The following is a 19320-nucleotide window of genomic DNA, read 5'->3' as shown; positions in this document are numbered from 1 at the left end:
TGATCAAGTTGAAGATGAGTCTGCGATTTTACCCTTCAGAATATGATCAAGAAACTTGTATGTGTGCCTCAAAAGATACAGATGGAGTGTTAAAACAGAGCTGTTATTTTCCTAGTTCTTTATACTTTTATTTCCAAATAATTTGCAGAAAAGTTGCAAGGATAGTACAACAACTCCTATGTATCCACGATCCACATTCACAAATAGCTAATATTATGCCAGTTCCTTTCTTTATATTTTTTTCTGAATCATTTGCGAGGAGGTTGCGTATATTAAGCCCATGTGACCCTTAATCTTTCAATTTGTAGGTCCTAAAAACAAAACTAGACAATGATCAAATCCAGGAAATTTCATGTTAATAGAAGAATTTAATCTAAATTCCCTATTCCAGTTTTGTCAACTATCCTAATAATGTCTTCTATGTACATTTTCCACCCCTCTGGACAGGATGCTGTCCAGGGTCATATATTGTATCAATTTGTCTCCTCAATGTAGTGGCCTCTAATCTTTTAGCGTTTCTGTTCTTCAGGTTTTCTCATTATGCCATTGACATTTTTCAAGAATACAGTTCAAAACAATGCGAGCCACTATACAACTAGTAGAATGGCCAAAATCCAAAATACTGAAAACGCCAAATGCTGACAAGGATGTGGAGCAAGATGAACTCTTATTCACTGCTAGTGAGAATGCAAAATGGTGCAGCCACTCTGAAAGACAGTTTGACAGTCTTACCAAACTCAACATACTCTTTCCATACCATCCAACAATCAATTGCACTTGTTAGTATCTATTGAAATGAGTGCAAAATTTATGTCCACACAAAGACCTGCACAGAAATGTTGAAGGAGCTTTATTCATAACCACCAAGACTTATGGGCACCTGGGTGGCTCAGTGGGTTAAGCCGCTGCCCTCGGCTCAGGTCATGATCTCAGGATCCTGGGATCGAGTCCCGCATCGGGCTCTCTGCTCAGCGGGGAGCCTGCTTCGTCCTCTTTCTCTCTGCCTGCCTCTCTGCCTACTTGTGATCTCTCTCTGTCAAATAAATAAATAAATAAAATCTTAATTAAAAAAAAAAAAGACTTGGAAGCAAACAAGATGTCCTTCAGTAAGTGAATGGATAAAGAAACTGTATAATTTATCCAGAAATGGAACATTATTCAGCACTAACAAGAAATTAGCTATCCTACCATAAACAGACATCGAGGAAACGTAAACGCATTTTACTAAGTGAAAGAAGCCAATATGAAAAGGCTACATACTCTATGATTCCAACTGTATGGATTGGATTAATAGGCACAGCACAGATGACTTTTAGGGTAGAGAAACTATAATGGTGGATGTGTGTTATCATACATTTGTCAAAACTCATGCAAAGTACACCACCAGGAGTGAGCCCTAATGTAAGCTGTGGACTTTGGGTGATGATGTGTTAATGCAGCTTCGCTGATTGTGACAAATGTGCTGTTCTGGTGCAGAATTTTGATATTGGGGAAGGCTGTGCATATGCGGTGGCAGGGGTGTTGGGGGAGGTCCTCAAAAAACGTGACTGCCTGTTAGCCTGTGAGTTGAACACAGAAGGTGACTCACTCACTCCCTTGTCTTGCCTCTTCTGCTCCTGGAAGAGACTCCAAGGACACAGCCTTGAGATAGTGAGGTGGTTGGTGTTGAGAATACCTCTACAGTATACTTGACTAAGCCCATGTTAGACCTCTTTATAAACTTAAGACATGGCAGGCAAGTGTGGAGATCCAACGAGGCTGCCCAAGACAAGCCCTTGTATGTAAGTTCCCTTTGCCTTTAAAACTGCTGCCCACTAGTGGAGAGGCCTGCTTCTTTCTTCCATCTCTCCCTGCCCCATCCCCTTGCATTCAGTGTCAGATTTCACTCAAGAAGATCCCCAGAGGGTTGTGAACCAAGGGGGGATTGGGCAGCATATGGAAAATCTCCATACCTTCTACTCCATCTTGCTGCAGATCGAAAACTGCTCTAAAAATAAAGTCTATTTTTAAAAAGAATACAGGCCAGTTATTTTATAAAAGGTCTTTCACTGGTGTTTCTCTGATGTTTCCTCAGGATTAGATACATCCTAAGTGCTTTTGACTTGAACACCACAGAAGCAATATTGTCACATGGAAGGAACACAATGTCTGCCTTTATCAGCGATGTGAATTTTGATTACTTTGCTGGGGTTGCGTCCATTTTTCCACTTCATTTTTTTTTTATAAGTAATAAGTGTTTTTGGTAAGATACAGCAGCTAGCAGAAAACAGAAATAACCTATCCAATAAACAGAAGAGTAGATTTTTTTTCAAGTATGTGCCCATAGAAGAATATTTTATAGCAGGAGAATATGAAGGAATCAGAGTTACACCATTCAATTTAAACAATCTCTGACAAACAAACGCAAAGTGATTCCATTTGTCTAGAATTTAAAAATATGCTGACGTACACAAAATATTCTTTAGGAATGCAAAGAATATAGTCTGGTTCATACAGACACACAGAGAAAGGAACCGTAAACCAAACCTTTGGAAAGTGGTTTCCCGTAAGGTGGAAGGAAGGGCATGGAATTGGGAGAGAGTCCCATGGGGATGAGGGGATGGGAATGACTATGAGGATGCCCACTGTATTGTTTTTTTATGCCATATACTTTTTAAGATATTATTTTACAGTTACTTGTTATTTGAAAAAAAATTGTGAACTATCCCTTCTGAGTGGAGAGAAGGAGGCTGTGGAGAAAGCTGAGCTGGGAGTGGAGTTTGCCGGGTCCCTTGGGGGCTGCCTCCCATTAAGTCCAATGGATGCTGTGACGTCTACTGAAACATTGTTTGGTCCTGGTTGGTCACCATCGAGGAGTCATTTCTTGTTACGCTTGCCTAATCCCCTCCAAGTCCGGCAGCTCTATGCCAGACCACTCTGCTTTGACAGTGGGGTTTGGGAAGTCTTTGGGAGCCACTTGGATCCCAGGCTACTCCCACATATTGCAAGCCAACCCACCAGCCCCAAAGAAGATAACTCTAGGGGAGGAGCCACGAAGGGTATGAAAGACTGAAAAAAGGCCACCTGGGGCTTGAGTATGAAGAGTTGGGGGAAGGGAGTGTGGAACAGTAAAGGTTCAGTGCACTGCCCTTGAGGAGTGAGATTGTGTGTGGGCAGGTGGAGGTGGAGGGAACAGTTGCTTCCCATAATAATTCAACACAACTTGTAGAAGGTAAATGAAACTGGACAGTTTTGTGTGGCTGACCACAGCTTATGGGCCTGTTCAGCCTCAACAGACCTATGTCTCACAGTGTCTCCTCATTAAGAGCCAATGTTCCCCAATGTGGCTTTAAGTGACAAATTCTCTTTTGTATCATGAATTTATTCATTCTTTCAAAGCACCGTTCAGCATCTACTCTATAGCAGGTCCTGCCCTTGGTGCTGGAATGCAAAGTTGAATCATAGATACATCCTTGACCATGAAGAACTTCAAGTTGAGTAGAGATAAGACATCTATTGTTTTTTATTTGTTACACAAACCTGTAGTGAACTATTGCATGCCAGGTACCTATTAGAGAAACGATTAGCAACTTTTCCCTCAGAGAACTCAAAGGCTGGAGAAGACAGAGAAGTAAGCCTTCAATGACCCTCCCGTTAGAGCTGGAGTGGAGATATGGACAGAGTGCTGTGTGGGCCCTGAAGAGGGCCCGGTAACCATCTCAAACTGTTCTGGCTGCTATAACAATAAATGCCATAGAATGGGTGGCTTATAAACACGGGAATTTATTTCTCACAATTCTGGGTGTTGAGTAGTTCAACATTAAGGTGCTAGCAGATTCGGTTCTGGTGAGAGCCCACTTTCTGGTTTGTGGATGGCCATCAGCTCACTGCGTCCTCACATGGTGCAAGGAGCCAGGGAGCTCTCTGAAGTCTCTTCTGTAAGGGCTCTGTTCTCGTGATCTAATCATGCAAATGACCCGAGAGTCTCCATCTGCCAATACCATCACATGATGGAATATCTTCCAACACAGGACTTTGGTGGGTGGGAACATCGACGTTCAGTCTATGGCACTAATCTAGTCTATAGCAGGCAGCCTAGGGCTCAGGAGACGGGTGGTTGGTGAATCTCTGGTGTCACTTAGATGGGTTTGATACAGCAGTTATAATAGATCATGATCACATAACCACTGATATTCTCTGACCTAGGAATTACAAATGAAATACCTCATGGGGATGTTCAGTTATATCAAAAGTGAAGTGCACCAGATATATGGAGATTGTTGCCTACTAGAGGGGCCAGCCCTGCCTAAAGAATGTCCCAATGCTGGGCACCTGCGTGACTCAGTCGGTTAAGCGTCTGTCTTTGGCTTGGGTCGTGATCCCAGAGTCCTGGGATTGAGCCCCGCATCAGGCTCCCTGCTCAGTGGAGAGCCTGCTTCTCTCTCTTCTTCTGCGTGCCACTCTTCCTACTTGTGCTCTCTCTCTCTCTGTCAAATAAATAAATAAAATCTAAAAAAAAAAAAAAAGTCCCAATGCATATCTCTGACTACTGTTACCCTGAAGGGGCCCAAGGATCTGGTGCCATGAGACCTTCTGATCTTTGAAGAGAAACTGGAAATCCAGATTACACAAATTCTCCTGATTAAAGGTTGACAGCTCTAGCAATAATACAAAATGTAAGACACTTTATAGACCAGCCATTCTGGCCATTGCTGGTTGCAACCTTTAACTGAGCTAGCAAATGACTCTGATCTTTCAGAGAAATGAAACACAGCCACAGATCAGAGACAGTGGGTTGACTCCTCAGGCCCCTGGAGAAGAAACAACAGGCTTAGAGCATACAGGAGAGGGAAAGAAACACCCCAAAAAGTGCAGCTGAGACATCATGGAGAAGCAGATGCTGTTGACAGTAAGGCGACAGAAAGAGGATAGGAGAATGGAGTGTCTAAAACAAAGTCATCAAAATAAATAAATTAAATTAAATTTTAAAAGTCATCAATTTTCCCCCTGAAGTCAGGTCTCACTTGGGACATTTTGTTTCTAGACATCTCTAACTCCCAAAAGGAGGATAAGGGACATGGGGACATGGGAGAGGGGGAGATGGGGACAAGGATATCCTAACACTTATGACTGCCATATAGCATGATCCAGTTCCTGATACACAGTTGCTGACTTTTATTGGAACCGTGGACAAACTGTTGGCCAATTATTTCACAATTTTATCTTTTTATTGTTTCATAACCATACCCACCAGCTGGTTGCACAATCCAGCCCCAGGATACAAGTCTCAGGACTTTCTATGTCAGAAAACTTAAAGACATGGGAAAGATAAGGATTTGCTGCAAATTAGAAATATTTACATCTGTAGGCTGGAAACTTTATTTTTTTATTTTTTAAATAACTTTGTATTTTGACATAGAATTTAAATAACTTTGTATTTTGACATAGAATTCCTATACCTAATTCATTCATTTGACATAGAATCCCTATCCCTAATTCATCAATAGTTAACATTTTGCCTTATTTGTTCCATAATTTGCTATTTGCTCTCTCATCATGGACATGTAAAGTATACATTATGTATAACATATAATTATATATATAAATAGATACACATTATTATTACCATTTGAGACTAAGTTATGTATCTTTACCCCTAAACGTTTCAGTGTATTTCCTAAGAACATAGCCATTATCAAAATTAGGAATTTTAAATATTTATATAATATTATTATTTTAATCCATAGTCTATATTCAACTTTGGTTAATTGTGTCAATAATGTCTTGTTTAGTGCTTCTCCACCGAGACCATGCATTGTACTTAGGTGTCATGTCTTTTCAGTGGAGGCTTTGTTTTTTCCTTGCCTTTAGCACATATCGTTTAATACTCCTAAAAGCTATTCCAAATTATAAGTATTATATTTATTATTTTTTTAAAGATTTTATTTATTTATTTGACAAAGACAGAAAGAGCACAAGCAGGGGGAGCTGCAGACAGAGGGAGAAGCAGGCTCCCTGCTAAGCAGGGGGTCTGATGCAGGGCTGGATCCCAGGATCCTGAGATCATGACCTGAGCCAAAGGCAGACACTTAATTGACTGAGCTACACAAGTGCCCCCCAAATTACAAGAATTTTAATAGAATTTTCTAAATATTAGAAAAGTAGGGGCATCTGGGTGGCTTTGTGGGTTAAAGCCTCTGCCTTCGGCTCAGGTCATGATCCCCGGGTCCTGGGATCAATACCCCAGCAAACTCTATGTGCACACTTGGACAGGAACTGAAAAATAAAGTATAGGCAGAAGCCTGTCTTTGTAAAAATAAGTCATGCTCTAACGTCAGCCAGTATGACTTTTTAGAGCCTCCATTTCCTTCTAGCTCTGTGGTGAGTCATTTAACTCGTCTGTGCCTCAGTTTTCTCTTCCGTGAAATGTGGATAATAGTATGCAACTTGGATTATGAGGCAGAAGTGAAACGCTGATGACAAAGCATTCAGCTCCACTACAACACAAAGGCAAGTTCTCAAATCTCAGAGACAAACTACAATCCATACTCTTTGAGCAAGTTTTTATTGTAAAGTGCCAGATAAAAAATATTTTAGGTTTTGTGGGCCTTGAGGTCTGTGTATCAATGACTCCTCTCTGCCAGTACACAAAAGCAGTTACACACAAAGCGCGGAGGATGGGAAGTGGCTGTGTTCGAATACAATTTTATTTGTGGACACTGACATTAGAATCTCATGTTGTTTTTGAAGGTCACAAAATACCATTCTTCTTTTGATTTTTTCCTCCAACCATTTAAAAATATAAACTTAATTCTGAACAAACAGGCCATACAAAAATAGGCAGCAGGCCAGATCTGGGTGGCTGGTCTTTGTCAACCCCGTGCCTCAATTCAGTTAAGAATGCCTGCTGTACATTATCACTTTGGATCTATTAGCTGGGAAAGTGGGAAAAACTGGATCTGCCATGTGATAAAGATTTTAAAAAATCTTTAACTTCATTTTGCAATAACTCAGACTTAGAAAAAAGTTGAAAAAAAAAAAAAAAAGCAGTCCAAAGAATTCCTGCTGAGTCCCCAAATGTCAACATTTTACTGTATTTGTTTTATTGTTTTGCATGTACCTAATTACTCATTTTTTTCCTGAACTGTTTGAGAGTTGTAAAGGTGATGCCCTTTTGTTTCCTAAAAACAAAGACACCCTCTTATGTAACCATAGGGCGAGTAACCAAATCAATAAATTAATACAAAAGTATTATTTAATCTTCAGACTTTGTACCCTTATCAAACTCAAGAAATTAACTTACAGGCCTAATTCTGACTCCATCAACTGTCCCACTAACATTCTGTATGTGCCAAATGTCTTCCAGTCATCACTCTGCTAACTTCCCCAACTATCCAGTGAGTTTGATATTGTTTTACAAATGAAGTAAAATGATTTACCAATTTACCATTGAAGGAACTAAAGGCTTGGAGAAGTTAACTAAGGTACTCACAGTCACACAGATATTAAGTGGCATAGCTGGAATTTTAATTCAGGTGTGTCAGCTTCCAAAGCCCTTGCTTTTCCGTACCGGATGAGGGTTGCAGAGTTTGAAAAGGACTTCACCATACAAGGGGAAGCAGTTGGTGTTTTAGGCTGAGAAGAACCTGAGAAGGGAGGGCCAGCGACTATTTCTCAGTTTCTCAAGGAAATGCCCAGTGGGAAAAGAAAAAGGTATGAACAAATGGAACTTCAGCTATTTTGTTGCATAGTAGAAAAGGTTTTTGACACTTTTTAAAGTAAAATATAACTTTTTAATTTATTTTAAAAATACAGAAAGTGACACAAAATACATGACTTAATGAGTTATATTATGGAGAAAACCCTTGTAACCACCAGTTGGAGAAACAAAACTCTCTTGCCTCCCAACCCCCTGAAGCTGCCCTGCATGGGCTGAATCCCAATCTCATCTCACCACCCATAAGTAACCACTATTTTTGACTTTTATAGTCATTTCTCCCAGCATTTAAAGACCAAATTGAGTTTGTTTTTTTTTTAAGGATCCACACGTTGTACAAAATAGTGTTAAAGGAAAAATTATTCTGACACTTGTTAAAATGTAAGGAAGACTTCTTTCAGGATGTTGTAATGGAAGGAGCAGCTGGGTGGTTCAGTGTGAAGCGTCTGGGTTTGGCTCAGGTCATGATCTCAGGGTAATGAGATCTGGGATGGAGCCACGAGTCAGGCTCCCTGCTCAGCCGGGAATCTGCTTCTCCCTCTGCCCCTCGAACATGCGTGCTTTCTCTCTCATAAATAAATAAAACCTTTAAAAAAAAAAAAAGATGCTGTAATAGGGGAGAGAGATAGGTTTCCTTTTTTTTTTTTTTTTTTAAGGTTTCAATTTTAAGTAGAGCAAAGATAAGGACAGCTGGGGATTTATAGCTGGTCAGCAGAGTAAGGGGGTTGTGGGTAGAAAATTACAACAGAAAATTCTTGCTAAGGGCAGGTCAAGGACTTAGAAGTCAAAGTTAGGGGATGAGGAACTTGATCCAGTATCAAGAGTCGGGGAATTTTCCCTAAACTGACTTAGCAGGATTCTTTGCTAAGACCAGACAATGCAGGCCAGGCAAGGACAGGAGGAGCCTAACTAAAGTTTAGCTCAGGAGAGAATCTGTTAATAGCATAATTTAACCTTACATTTTATTTTTCAAAATAAGGAATTAACAAAATAAAATATTTAAAAGAAATGAATTTTGTGCTCTCAGTTATAACTAATAAAGCTGGAAAAATTAAATATATATATATATTTAAAAGTTTTATATATATACATGTATATAGAAAGCAAAATAGAACTAACTTATGATCCAGCAACTGCATTCCTGGGTATGTACGAATGTACTCAAGAATACAAGAACACTGATTCAAAGGGATACATGCACCCTTATGTTTGCACAGCATTATTTACAATCCAAGATGTGGAAACAGCCCAATGTCCATCAATTCATAAAGAAGAGGTCGTATTTATAAATATATATATATATATATATATATATATATTTATGAATACTATTCAGCCATAGTAAAGAATGAAATCTTGCCATTTGCAAAGACATGGATGAAGCTAGAAAGTATAATGGTAAGCAAAATAAGTCAGAGAAAAGACAAATATATAATTTCACTCATGTGGAATTTATTAAACAAAACAAGCAAAGGGGGAAAAAACCCAAGAGAGACAAAGCAAGAAACAGACTCTTAACTATAGAGAACAATCTGATGCTTACCAGAGGGGAGAAGGTGGGGATTAGGAGCTCACTTGTAGGGATGAGCACAGGGTGATGTATGAAGTGCTGAATCACTATACTACACACCCAAACTAATATAACACTATGCTAACTAACTGGAATTTAAGTGAAAACTTTAAATAAGTAAATAAACTGGAGAAAACAACAACAACAACAACAACCAGAAGTGATTTCCCTCTGAAACTCAGTTTCCATTAGACCTGAGACCCTTACAAGTGTCAGTGAAGGGAAGTGGGATTTTTAGAGCTCCTGGGGAACCAGCCAGAAAAGGATTCTCTTAACTGAGGCTGCAGAGACCTTTTTCTTTCCAAGTGTAAAAAGATATAATACTATTTCATACTCATTTGACAGATTCCCTGCATTTCAAGGATGCTGGAGGTGTTGCTTCTTTTACCTCTCAAAACCCAACCACGAAGCAGAAATTCTGCAAACTCGGGTGCTTTGCGGGTTGGTATTCAAAATTGATTTTGTCACAGCTGAACCATACCTCTAAAACTATCAGTAACCTAGCACAATGGTTCTCACATTTTAGCACGCACTGGGATAACCCGGAACATTTATAAAAATGCAGATTTCTGGATCCCATTCCGAGAGTTTCTGATTGAGACTTTCTGGGTGATGCCCTGGAACTTTCATTTCTGACAAGTACCGGGTATACAGTTGGTCCCAGGGGCCACACTGCGGAGCCGGGAACGCAGGGCTAGCATTCTATCTCCTCCACTTAGGTGTACCTGGTCTCAACTTCCCCTTCTGTGCCCTCAAGGAAGCAGGGGAGCCAAGACGACCCTTGTTAAAGTCCAACCCCGGGGCGCGTTATCAAGCTGCTGACAGTCAGGCCTTCTGACTGCCTGTCCAAAGGGTCGCGCCGCGAGGCAGCTGCAAGCAAATTCCAGATAACGTTATCCGGGAGTCACGCGACCGCCGGCGGCCCCCCGGCTCGCCCAGGCCCCTCCCCGCCCCCACCCGCGGCCCTGCGGTCGCGGGGCGGAGCGAGGGGCGGATCTGCTGTGCGGCTGGCGGCAGGGCGGGTAAGGGGCGGCGCCAGGGCACGGGTCCTCAGTCAAGTGACGCGGAGCAGCTGGCCCGCGCGCCGACTGCGGAGCGGAGAGGCCGGAGGATGGGCTTGTGGGGGGTGTTTCGCATTCTCTCTCTACTGCTGGTGCCGCTGCTGCCGGGTACCGCGTGCGGCCTGCGCGTAAGTCCACGGGACCCCGCGCGGGGGTTCATTGAGAGGGGGCAGGCTGGCGAGGGACCGGGCTGGGGCTGCGGCCGCCCTCCGGGGTGCTGCAGGGCGTGGGCCTGGGACCCCGGACTGTGCCGGGGCAGGCGGGCAGCTGGAGGAGCGCAGGCAGTGGACCGGCCCTCCCGTCGGGGGCGGGCCGGGCGGGGCGCGCGTCCTTCCCGGTAAGCTGTGTCGCTCGCGTGTTCAGCCCCGGTCGCCCCTTCCGCTTGGACCCACTTCCCCGTTGGTGCAAGACGGGGTGAGAGAAGGTGCGCCCAAACCTTTCTAGCTTTGCAGTTTTCCGGGAGGGAGATTGCAAGGAGCGCATGGCAATGCAGGGCGCAATGGGCTGTGGCTTGAGGCGCCCTCCCTTGCCCAGTTCGGGTGCTGCGGAGCGCTCCGGAAGGAGAAAAATGGGGTCAGGAGAGGCCCCGGCGATGGGAATGTTGGATTGATTTCCTTCGAGGGGTTCTCCTTTCAAACATTTCGTCCCTTTCCCGCCACTCCCTGCTGCTGCCTACTGTTTTTGGCTTGAATTTTCCCGATCTTCAGTGTTTGGCGGTGCAGGCCAGGGGTGGGCAAGAGATAGGCTGCAGGTGGCAGCCAGCGTTGCTGGAGGTCCGGCCGAACAAGTAGGTGAGGTGGGGGCCGGGGGGGGGGGGCAGTGCAGGATTGGCGGGAGGATAGCCTCAAATAGAGCTAAAGCATGGGCCGGAGGGGCCTCCATACCGCTGCCTGGGGAGGTCAACATCACAGCCGCGGAAAGATTGGGGGGGGGGGGCGGACAGATAATTGAAATGGGCACCTGGCCCTCCGTACGTTTAGCGAACCAAATGTGGCTCCCCCCAAAGTTTAGGTGGGCTGCTTGATGCTAGGGCGTGTTTTCAATAGAAGAGGAAATTTGGGCCCATTTACTTGTAAATTTCATCTCTTGATGAAAAGCTTTCGGTAAGTGCTTAGGCAGAGAAGTCATATATTAATTTAAAATCAAGGTTGGAAATCTTAAGTTGTTGAAAAACAGTTGCTGAACATAGCTTAATTTGGGGTTCTAGAGAAAGGTCACCTTAAATTGAGTGCTAACTTCTGTCTGCCTACATCTCTGGTTTCCCTGCTTTTGTGTGTGTGTGTGTGTGTGTGTGTGTGTGTAGGAGCCCTAGGTGAGAGCTACCCAGCTCTGAGAACCACTGGCCAGGGTGGAGCCAGGGTGGAGTTGGGGAACCATGGCAGGGAACAGTGGCAGAGAAAATGGGGGAGTGGCACTGTGGGAGGAGAGAGATCAGGGTTTAGGGTTGAGGAGCTGGTGGAAAGGGCAGCCCACTGGGGAACGTTGTGCCCCATCGTCCTGCAGGGGGGTGCCCAGAGCCTACACAGGGAGTCCAGCTTCACCCCAGGAATTTTTATTTTTTTTTTTTTTTTTTTTTTTTTATTTTTTTTTTTTTTTGTTTAAAAGATTTTATTTATTTATCAGAGAGAGAGAGGGGGAGAGAGCGAGCACAGGCAGACAGAATGGCAGGCAGAGGCAGAGGGAGAAGCAGGCTCCCTGCTGAGCAAGGAGCCCGATGTGGGACTCGATCCCAGGACGCCGGGATCATGACCTGAGCCGAAGGCAGCTGCTTAACCAACTGAGCCACCCAGGCGTCCCGATCCCCAGGAATTTTTATGACAGGTGTCTAGGTGGCCTTTCTGGCCTGGAGCTTCAGAAAGATACCAGCAAACTAGCTTTCCAGGGTTTCCTTGTTTACTTGTATGTAGAACTGCGGTTCTCAGACTTTAACTGTCCTAGAAATTAAAATAGAAACTTTAAAAAAATATTTATTAACTTATCTAAGAAATAATAAATCATTACATGTCAACGAACTATATCTCTTGAAAAATAACAGTATTTCTCCCCAAACTTGAGCCGAAGGAGTGGCACAGTTTTACATTTTTGCACACCTCTTTCGCGCCTGTCGTAATAGATGATAGCTGGGTATGTTCAGTTTTTTTTTTTTTTTTAAGATTTTATTTATTTATTTGACAGAGAGAAATCACAAGTAGATGGAGAGGCAGGCAGAGAGAGAGAGAGGGAAGCAGGCTCCCCGCTGAGCAGAGAGCCCAATGCGGGACTTGATCCCAGGCCCCTGAGATCACGGCCTGAGCTGAAGGCAGTGGCCCAACCCACTCAGCCACCCAGGCGCCCTGGGTATGTTCAGTTTTGCCATATCACATGTCATAGAGCCCCTGGAAAACTCCACCATACACTCATGAGAGAATGAGAATGCAAAAGGCAGTTATAGCTTAGTAGTATTAGGAATATAATTCTGAGTAAATGTACCTCCTGAAAGAGTCTCCCTGGACCACACTTTGAGAACCGCTAATTTAAAATAACACTTTTTTTAATCATTAAAAAAAAAGTTGACATGCTTTGTGGAAAAACTTTTAAATATTCAGAAAACTGTAAGTAAGAACATGAGAACTGCCCACCACGTTACAATCCACTGTGTTTGTATTTTAATAATAAAGCGTAGCAACCAACTGGTATTTGAGTGGCTTGGATTCGAGGCAGGCTGGGTAGATGTGAGTGGCCTTCAGGTTTTGAATGGGGACAAGGAAGCTCTAATATCCCACAAAGCTGACGCCAGTTCCTGGTTGCAGGCGGAGCCGACCTGGAAACTTCTGCTTGGCCACTGTCCTTTCTAAGGAACTCACCTTCCAGAGCCCGCCCACACAGAACTGGCAGGGGACCCTCTTAGGAGCAGAGACAATGGCGATCTTCAGGCAGCTGTCCCTGGGTACAAAGGCTGCCTTGGCTGCAGGCACGGTCTTCGTGTCCATGATTGTGTCCCGCTCCTATCTGGCGGGGAGCCTTGAGCTCAGGGCCTGGCGTTGGCTGTTCCGCCTGCAGCTGGCCCTGTTTGCCAACTCGCTCATGCTCATTGGCTCCCTCTACATCTGGCGTAGCGCAGTCAGCAACCTCAGCCACTCCCCTGCCGCAGAGTCCACCTGTTTTCAGCTTTGGAAGATGGCTGTTGGGGCATTTCTCGCCCTGGCCCATTCCAGTTTCTTCACCATGCTCTTTTTAGTGGCAGAGGAGCCCTATCTCTTTTCCTTGGCAGCCTACTCCTGCCTCGGGGCCTACATCATCATGGTCTTCTTTCTCTGTACCCTCAGTGGCATGGAGCAGGCCTGCCAGCTCTTGGCGTGGCGCAGTGGTAGGGTTGTGGGCAGCCTTGACAAGACAAGGAAGCTGGCGGTCAGGCCGGCCCTGGCCGTGGCAGTGACTGCCGTGCTCAGCGTGGCTGGGCTCCTGAATGCCGCTCAGCCTCCAGCTGTGAAAACCGTGGAGGTGCCCATCCATCAGCTGCCTCCCTCGATGGACAGCCTCAAGATCGTGCTCCTCTCAGACATTCACTTGGGCCCCACAGTGGGCAGGACCAAGATGGAGATGTTTGTGAGCATGGTGAACATGCTGGAACCAGACGTCACAGTGATCGTGGGTGACCTCTGTGATTCAGAAGCCTCCGTCCTCCGCACAGCCGTGGCTCCTTTGGGTCAGCTCCACTCCCGCCTCGGCACCTACTTCGTCACGGGGAATCACGAGTACTACACGTCAGACGTCAGCAACTGGTTTGCGCTGCTGGAATCCCTGAACGTCAAGCCCCTTCACAACGAGAATGTGAAGATCTCCGCCACAGGGGCCCAGCATGGGGGTGGTGAGGGGGAGGACTGGATCTGCTTGGCTGGGGTGGACGATATCGAAGCAGACATCCTGCACTACTCCGGCCATGGCATGGATCTCGTCAAGGCCCTGGGGGGCTGCAGCCCAGACCACACCACCATCTTGCTAGCTCACCAGCCGCTGGCTGCCAAGAGAGCCCTGCAGGCTCGGCCAGATATTAACCTGATTCTCTCTGGGCACACGCATGCTGGGCAGATCTTCCCCTTGAACGTGGCTGCCTATCTTTTGAACCCCTTCTTTGCTGGCCTCTACCAAGTGGCCCAGACTACATTTGTATATGTCAGCCCAGGCACGGCCTACTATGGGATACCCATGAGACTGGGTAGCCGGGCGGAGATTACAGAGCTTATCCTGAGGCGGGCTCCCTGAATCTGTCCGGCCTCACGGCTTTTCGGTGCCCTTGCCCTTCACCATCCATCCCTCCTTAGAGTGGGTTGCCTGCTTTCCCCCTCCAGCCTCTCCTGCCCAGCCCTGCCAATACATGCTCAGTCACAAGCCTGGCTTGAACAGTGGTTTGTGCTGGGGCTGCCTGTCAAGTCCAGGCTGGCTTACTCTGTAGGTGGCCAGTGGCTTCTTTATATGTATCTGTGAGACTACTCAAGTCACATGTAAGGACAAGCATCTATTTTCCAGATGATGGGAAGTAAACCTCCTCTGCAGAGCTCAGAAGGCTGAATGGAAACGTGGGGCTGCTTGAAAGGGATACCTCTAGAAAGCAGAACAGAGAGGAACACTGGCGTTTTTAAAACCCCTTTAGGACTTAGGCAGTTTTCAGGATCAGTGATCCAGAGCTTTCTGGGGAAAGGGCAGAGCAGATCTGGGAGAGCAGGCAGGAGGGAGGCCCCGTCTGGCTGCTGGGGAAGAATGTTTCCTTTTCCCTCTTGGTTCTGTCAGAGTCCCCTTTATTGAGGGCATCAGCCAAACCCTTGGGGACGCAGGGCTCTGGCTGTTCCGGGCTCGTGTGCTGCTCTTTTATCGCCTGTGCTTCTGGGCCTTGGGCTGGAAAGAAACAGAAGCACAGTTGTAGGCATTGGTAATGCACTGCTGCTTAGGGATTCAGAGGGGGTTTGCCTCCCTGGGCTCCTTTAATCCAGTACTTGGGCGAGGTAATTAGGGATAGGCTACCTTTCCCTCCTCGAAGGTGAGAAAAATGAGGCAGAGAGAAGCAGGGCGCTGGCAACATGACAGGGTATGGAGGGGACCCTTGGCTGAAAGCCAGGCCTTCTGCCTCCCTGTCCACGGTCTGGTGCTTAAGGAGTGGCATCTGAGACCAGTGAGTGCAGAGCTCAAACACATGCTGCTGTGCCAAGAGAATGAACAGGGCTCAAGAACCTGAAGGTCTCTCGGCCTGGAAGGGGTTTGGCTTGGTTCCGCGTAGGCTGGCTTTGACATTGGCAGAAGAGTAGAGAAAGTAGACCCCCCCCACCTCCCAGATTTGAGTCTGCGTTTTGTGAGATGCTGAGGCATGCTCTCTACCAGGGGAAGTTGAGTTTGCTGGGGGAAGGGGCACAGTTTTGTACTCTTGCAGGGCTGGGAGACCTTCCCTCCCCCTGGGCCCTGGCTGTGGACTGCTGGGACTGTCTTCCCTGCTGGGTGGCTTCCACGCCAACACCCTCCTGTCCATCTCTCACCCTGTTCTGACCCCATCAGCGTTGTCCTAGGGCCTGGACATAGAACCATAGCGCCATGCTGCTGGGCTCTGGACCCTGGAGTGACCTGCTCCCTGCTGGCCAAGCCTCTTGTGCCAGAGGCAAGAGACCCTTCAGCCCTGAGGTAGCAGTCAGTAAGCTCTCCTGTTGGAAAAGGCCTCACTGAGAAGCCCAGGTACCTCGGCTTAGCACTGACTTTTTGTAACCAAGAGTCTTTCCAACAGGGAACAAAAACCCCACTTGGCCTGGAGAAGCTCATCCTGCTGCTCTTCGGTCAGGTAGCATTAGGGGAATGACTTGACCTCACCAAGCCTCAGTTTCCCTCACCCTAAAATGAGGATAATTCTGTCTACCTCAGTATTGTTCCACCAGGTTGGTATTAAGATGTGGAGTGAGGTACCTGTGGCCCAGGCGCACCGGAAGCGCTTGGTGGCGTTAATATTTAACCGTCATGGGGGCCAGCTGTGCTGGGCAGGGGGTGCCCAGGGAACGAATGGAGTGGCCAAGCCTGGGGAATGCTGCCTATGGCTAGGGTCCGGTGAGGTGTCAAGGCAGCACCTGCTGGGGGTCTGTTTTTCTTGGCCTGTGCTACAGTATCCTTGCACACACTGTGGCCTCAGGGAGTTCCTTATATTTTCCCCTGTCTTCCTGGTGTGTAACAGAATCCTAGGCGCTCCTGGAGACCCCCTTTCTCGTTGGCAGGCAGACGAGGTACTAACAGTGAGCCTTCCAGGCAAATTTAAAATCAGTCTTTGCGTTGGGATTTCAGCGGTTTCTTTGTTTGTATCCCCTTGTGCTTAATCGTCCTGCAGCCAGGAGTAAGTTTCCGAACCCTCTCCTCCCTCCCTTGTGACCTGATCCCGTTTTCTGGATCATTCCAGTTGACTTTCCAGCTCTCTGTTGCTTAGATTTCACCAGACTCTTTGCTGCCATTTATCTTCCAGCCTTAGGTGCCGCTGGTGGCGGTTGACCTTTCTGGATATTCTTCATCTGTGTTCTGAGCTGCCTGAGATTAGCTTCCTTCTTTACTGTTTATCTTGCATCTTTGTCTCCTCTTTCTCCAAAGTACTGTCATTTTGCGGTCTTGTGTACCCTCACTCTTGTTCTGAAGTCCTTGCTTGCCTGATTGTTTTCAACTCCCAGAAGTAAGACAGGTCCATCCTGTGTGTCCTGGTAAGACTGAGCAGCACCTTTTCCTGCATGGTTTAGATCCCGTGGTGAGGTGGAATTGTTCCCAGCAGAAGCTGCTCCCTTACTGTGCAGATGTGGCCCTGGTGGGCCACTCTCCGCGGCACCCTTTGCTCCTGTTCCCTCTTCCTCGATCACTCACCTTCTTTGTTTTGTTCGTGTGTGGCTGGGGGAGGTGGTGAGGAACATACACTGGAAGCTTGGGAAGTCTTTCAGTTTCCTTTCAGTTTTTCTTTTAATTTGTTAAACTCAAAATGAAGCATAATGCTTTTTAAAAATTAACAGCAGCTGTACTTTGGGTCTAGGTTTCGTGAGAAACTTGTTATAAAATCTTAATAAGTTAATGCTGAAATATATGACAGTATATTTCACATATGTCTGTTTTTATGCCAATACTGCACTGTATTGGTTACTGTAGCCTTGTGATTTTTTTGGAATCAGGAATTGTGAGTCTTCCAACTTTGTTCTTTTTCAAGATCATCTTGGGTACTTGGGGTTCCTTGAAATTCCATATGAATTTTTCTATTTCCTCAAAAAAATGCAGTGGAATTTTTTTAAAGATTTTATTTATTTATTTGATAGAGATTACAAGTAGTCAGAGAAGCAGGCAGAGAGAGAGGAGGAAGCAGGTTCCCCACTGAGCAAAGAGCCCCATACGGGGCTCGATTCCAGGACCCTGAGACCATGACCAGATCCGAAGGCAGAGGCTTTAACCCACTGAGCCACCCAGGTGCCCCAATGCAGTGGAATTTTGATAGAGATTGTTTTGAATCTAAGATCGCATTGGGTAGAATGGACATCTTAATATTCAGTCTTCTAATGTGTGAACACAGGATATCTTTCTATTTATTTATTTCTTTCAGAAGTGTTTTGTCATTTTCAGTGTATGATTCTCATCTCCTTGGTTAGGTTTAGTAAGTATTTTTATTCTTTTTGATGCTATTGTAAATGAAACTGTTTTCTTACTTTCCTTTTTAGATTATTTATTGTCAGTGTATAGAAATGCAGCTGATTTTTATATGTTGATTTTGTGTTCTGCAGTTTTGCTGAATTTGTTTATTAGTCATAGCAATTTTTGGTATTTGGTATCTTTTATTTCTTTTTCTTGCTTTGTTGCTCTGGCTAAGACTTCCAAAATTACGCTGAATAGAGGTGGTAAGAGCGGGCATTCTTGCCATATTTCTGATCATAGAGGAAAAGCTCGTGGTCTTTCATCATTGAGTATGATGTTAACTGTGGACTTTCATATATGGTCTTTATTATGTTGAGGTGATTTCTTCTAGTCCTAGTTTGTTGAGTGTTGAACCTTGTCAAATCTGTTTTCTGCCTCAATTAAGATGGGCATGTGGTTTTTGTCCTTTATTCTGTTAACATGGTGTATTATAATTACTGATTTTATATGTTGAACTATCCTTGCATTACAGGAATAAATCTCACTTGGTCATGGAGTACTATCCCTTTAATGTGTTGTTGAATTCAGTTTGCTGGTACTTTGTTGAGGATAGTTGTGTCAATATTCATCAGACATAATTGGCCTGTAGTTTTCTTGTTATGTCTTGTCTTGCTTAGGTATTAAGGTAATGTTAGCCTCATAGAATGAGTTTAGAAGCATTTCTCCTCTTCCATCTTTTTGGCAAAGTTTCGGGAAAACTGGTGTTAATTCTTCTTTAAATGTTTGGTAGAATTCCTTAGTGAAGTCTTCTGGTCCTAGGTTTTTCTGTGATTTTCAGTTACTGATTATTTTCTTTCCAGTTATCGGTCTTCTCAGATTTTCTGTTCCTTCATGATTTAGTCTTGGTAGTTTTATGTTTCTAGGAATTTTTTCATTTGTTCTAGATTACCCAGTTTATTGGCATACAATTGTTCATAGTAGTATCTTGTAATCTTGTTTATTTCTGTGGCATCAGTTGTAATATCTCCTTTTTCATTTCTGATTTTATTGAGTCTTCTCTCTTAATTAGTTCATCTAGCTAAAGCTTTGTCAGTTTTGTTGATCTTTAAAGAAAAACCCAATTCTCAGTTTCATTGATTTTTTTTCTTTCCTATTATTTGTTGTTGTTGTTGTTCTTTCATTTATCTCTGCTCTGATTTTTATTATTTCCTTCTTTCTGCTAGCTTTGGGTTTAGTTTGTTCTTTGGTTTCTTGAGGAATTATGTCTCTTATAGTTCCTTTGTTTGAATCAGGACCTAAAAATAAAACCCATATACTCTATATGATATATTTCTTAAATCTAAGTCTAGAAAACATCTTTCCTCTTTATGTCACCTATTTGTTCAAGTTAT

General features: G+C 44.8%; 2 protein-coding genes across 7 annotated transcripts in view; both read left to right on the top strand.

Moving 5' to 3' along the window:
- The first annotated feature begins 10320 nt into the window (after positions 1-10320).
- Positions 10321-19320, top strand: part of GLB1 (galactosidase beta 1) — an 80180-nt gene continuing 71180 nt past the window's right edge. For 2 of the 3 annotated variants that reach the window (XM_059162191.1, XM_059162189.1), the window contains exon 1: positions 10321-10455. In XM_059162191.1, coding sequence (XP_059018174.1) covers positions 10378-10455 — 78 coding nt within the window. In that variant the 5' untranslated portion in view covers positions 10321-10377. Of the gene's footprint in view, positions 10456-10733; positions 10752-19320 lie in introns of those variants that run through there. The other variant, XM_059162190.1, reaches the window with a different exon arrangement.
- Positions 10339-17487, top strand: TMPPE (transmembrane protein with metallophosphoesterase domain). 4 transcript variants are annotated; one of them, XM_059162192.1, is made up of 2 exons: positions 10339-10455; positions 13117-17474. In XM_059162192.1, exon 2 carries the CDS (start codon positions 13226-13228, stop codon positions 14567-14569), a length of 1344 nt encoding a protein of 447 aa, XP_059018175.1. In that variant the 5' UTR covers positions 10339-10455; positions 13117-13225; the 3' UTR covers positions 14570-17474. The 4 variants fall into 4 exon arrangements, with proteins under 4 accessions (XP_059018175.1, XP_059018177.1, XP_059018176.1 ...); XM_059162194.1 differs by lacking the exon at positions 10339-10455 and adding an exon at positions 10665-10751; XM_059162193.1 differs by lacking the exon at positions 10339-10455 and adding an exon at positions 10762-11114 and having other exon boundaries at positions 13117-17487.

This window comes from Mustela lutreola, chromosome 2 (genome assembly GCF_030435805.1).
Source record: "Mustela lutreola isolate mMusLut2 chromosome 2, mMusLut2.pri, whole genome shotgun sequence".
NCBI lineage: Eukaryota > Metazoa > Chordata > Mammalia > Carnivora > Mustelidae > Mustela > Mustela lutreola.
Note: the sequence above shows the minus strand (reverse complement) of the source record. Positions and strands in the feature narration are given on the sequence as shown.

What these genes read in the sequence shown, in the direction of transcription:
- TMPPE (XM_059162193.1), top strand. Translation starts at nt 13,226, where the DNA reads ATGGCGATCTTCAGGCAGCTGTCCCTGGGTACAAAGGCTGCCTTGGCT.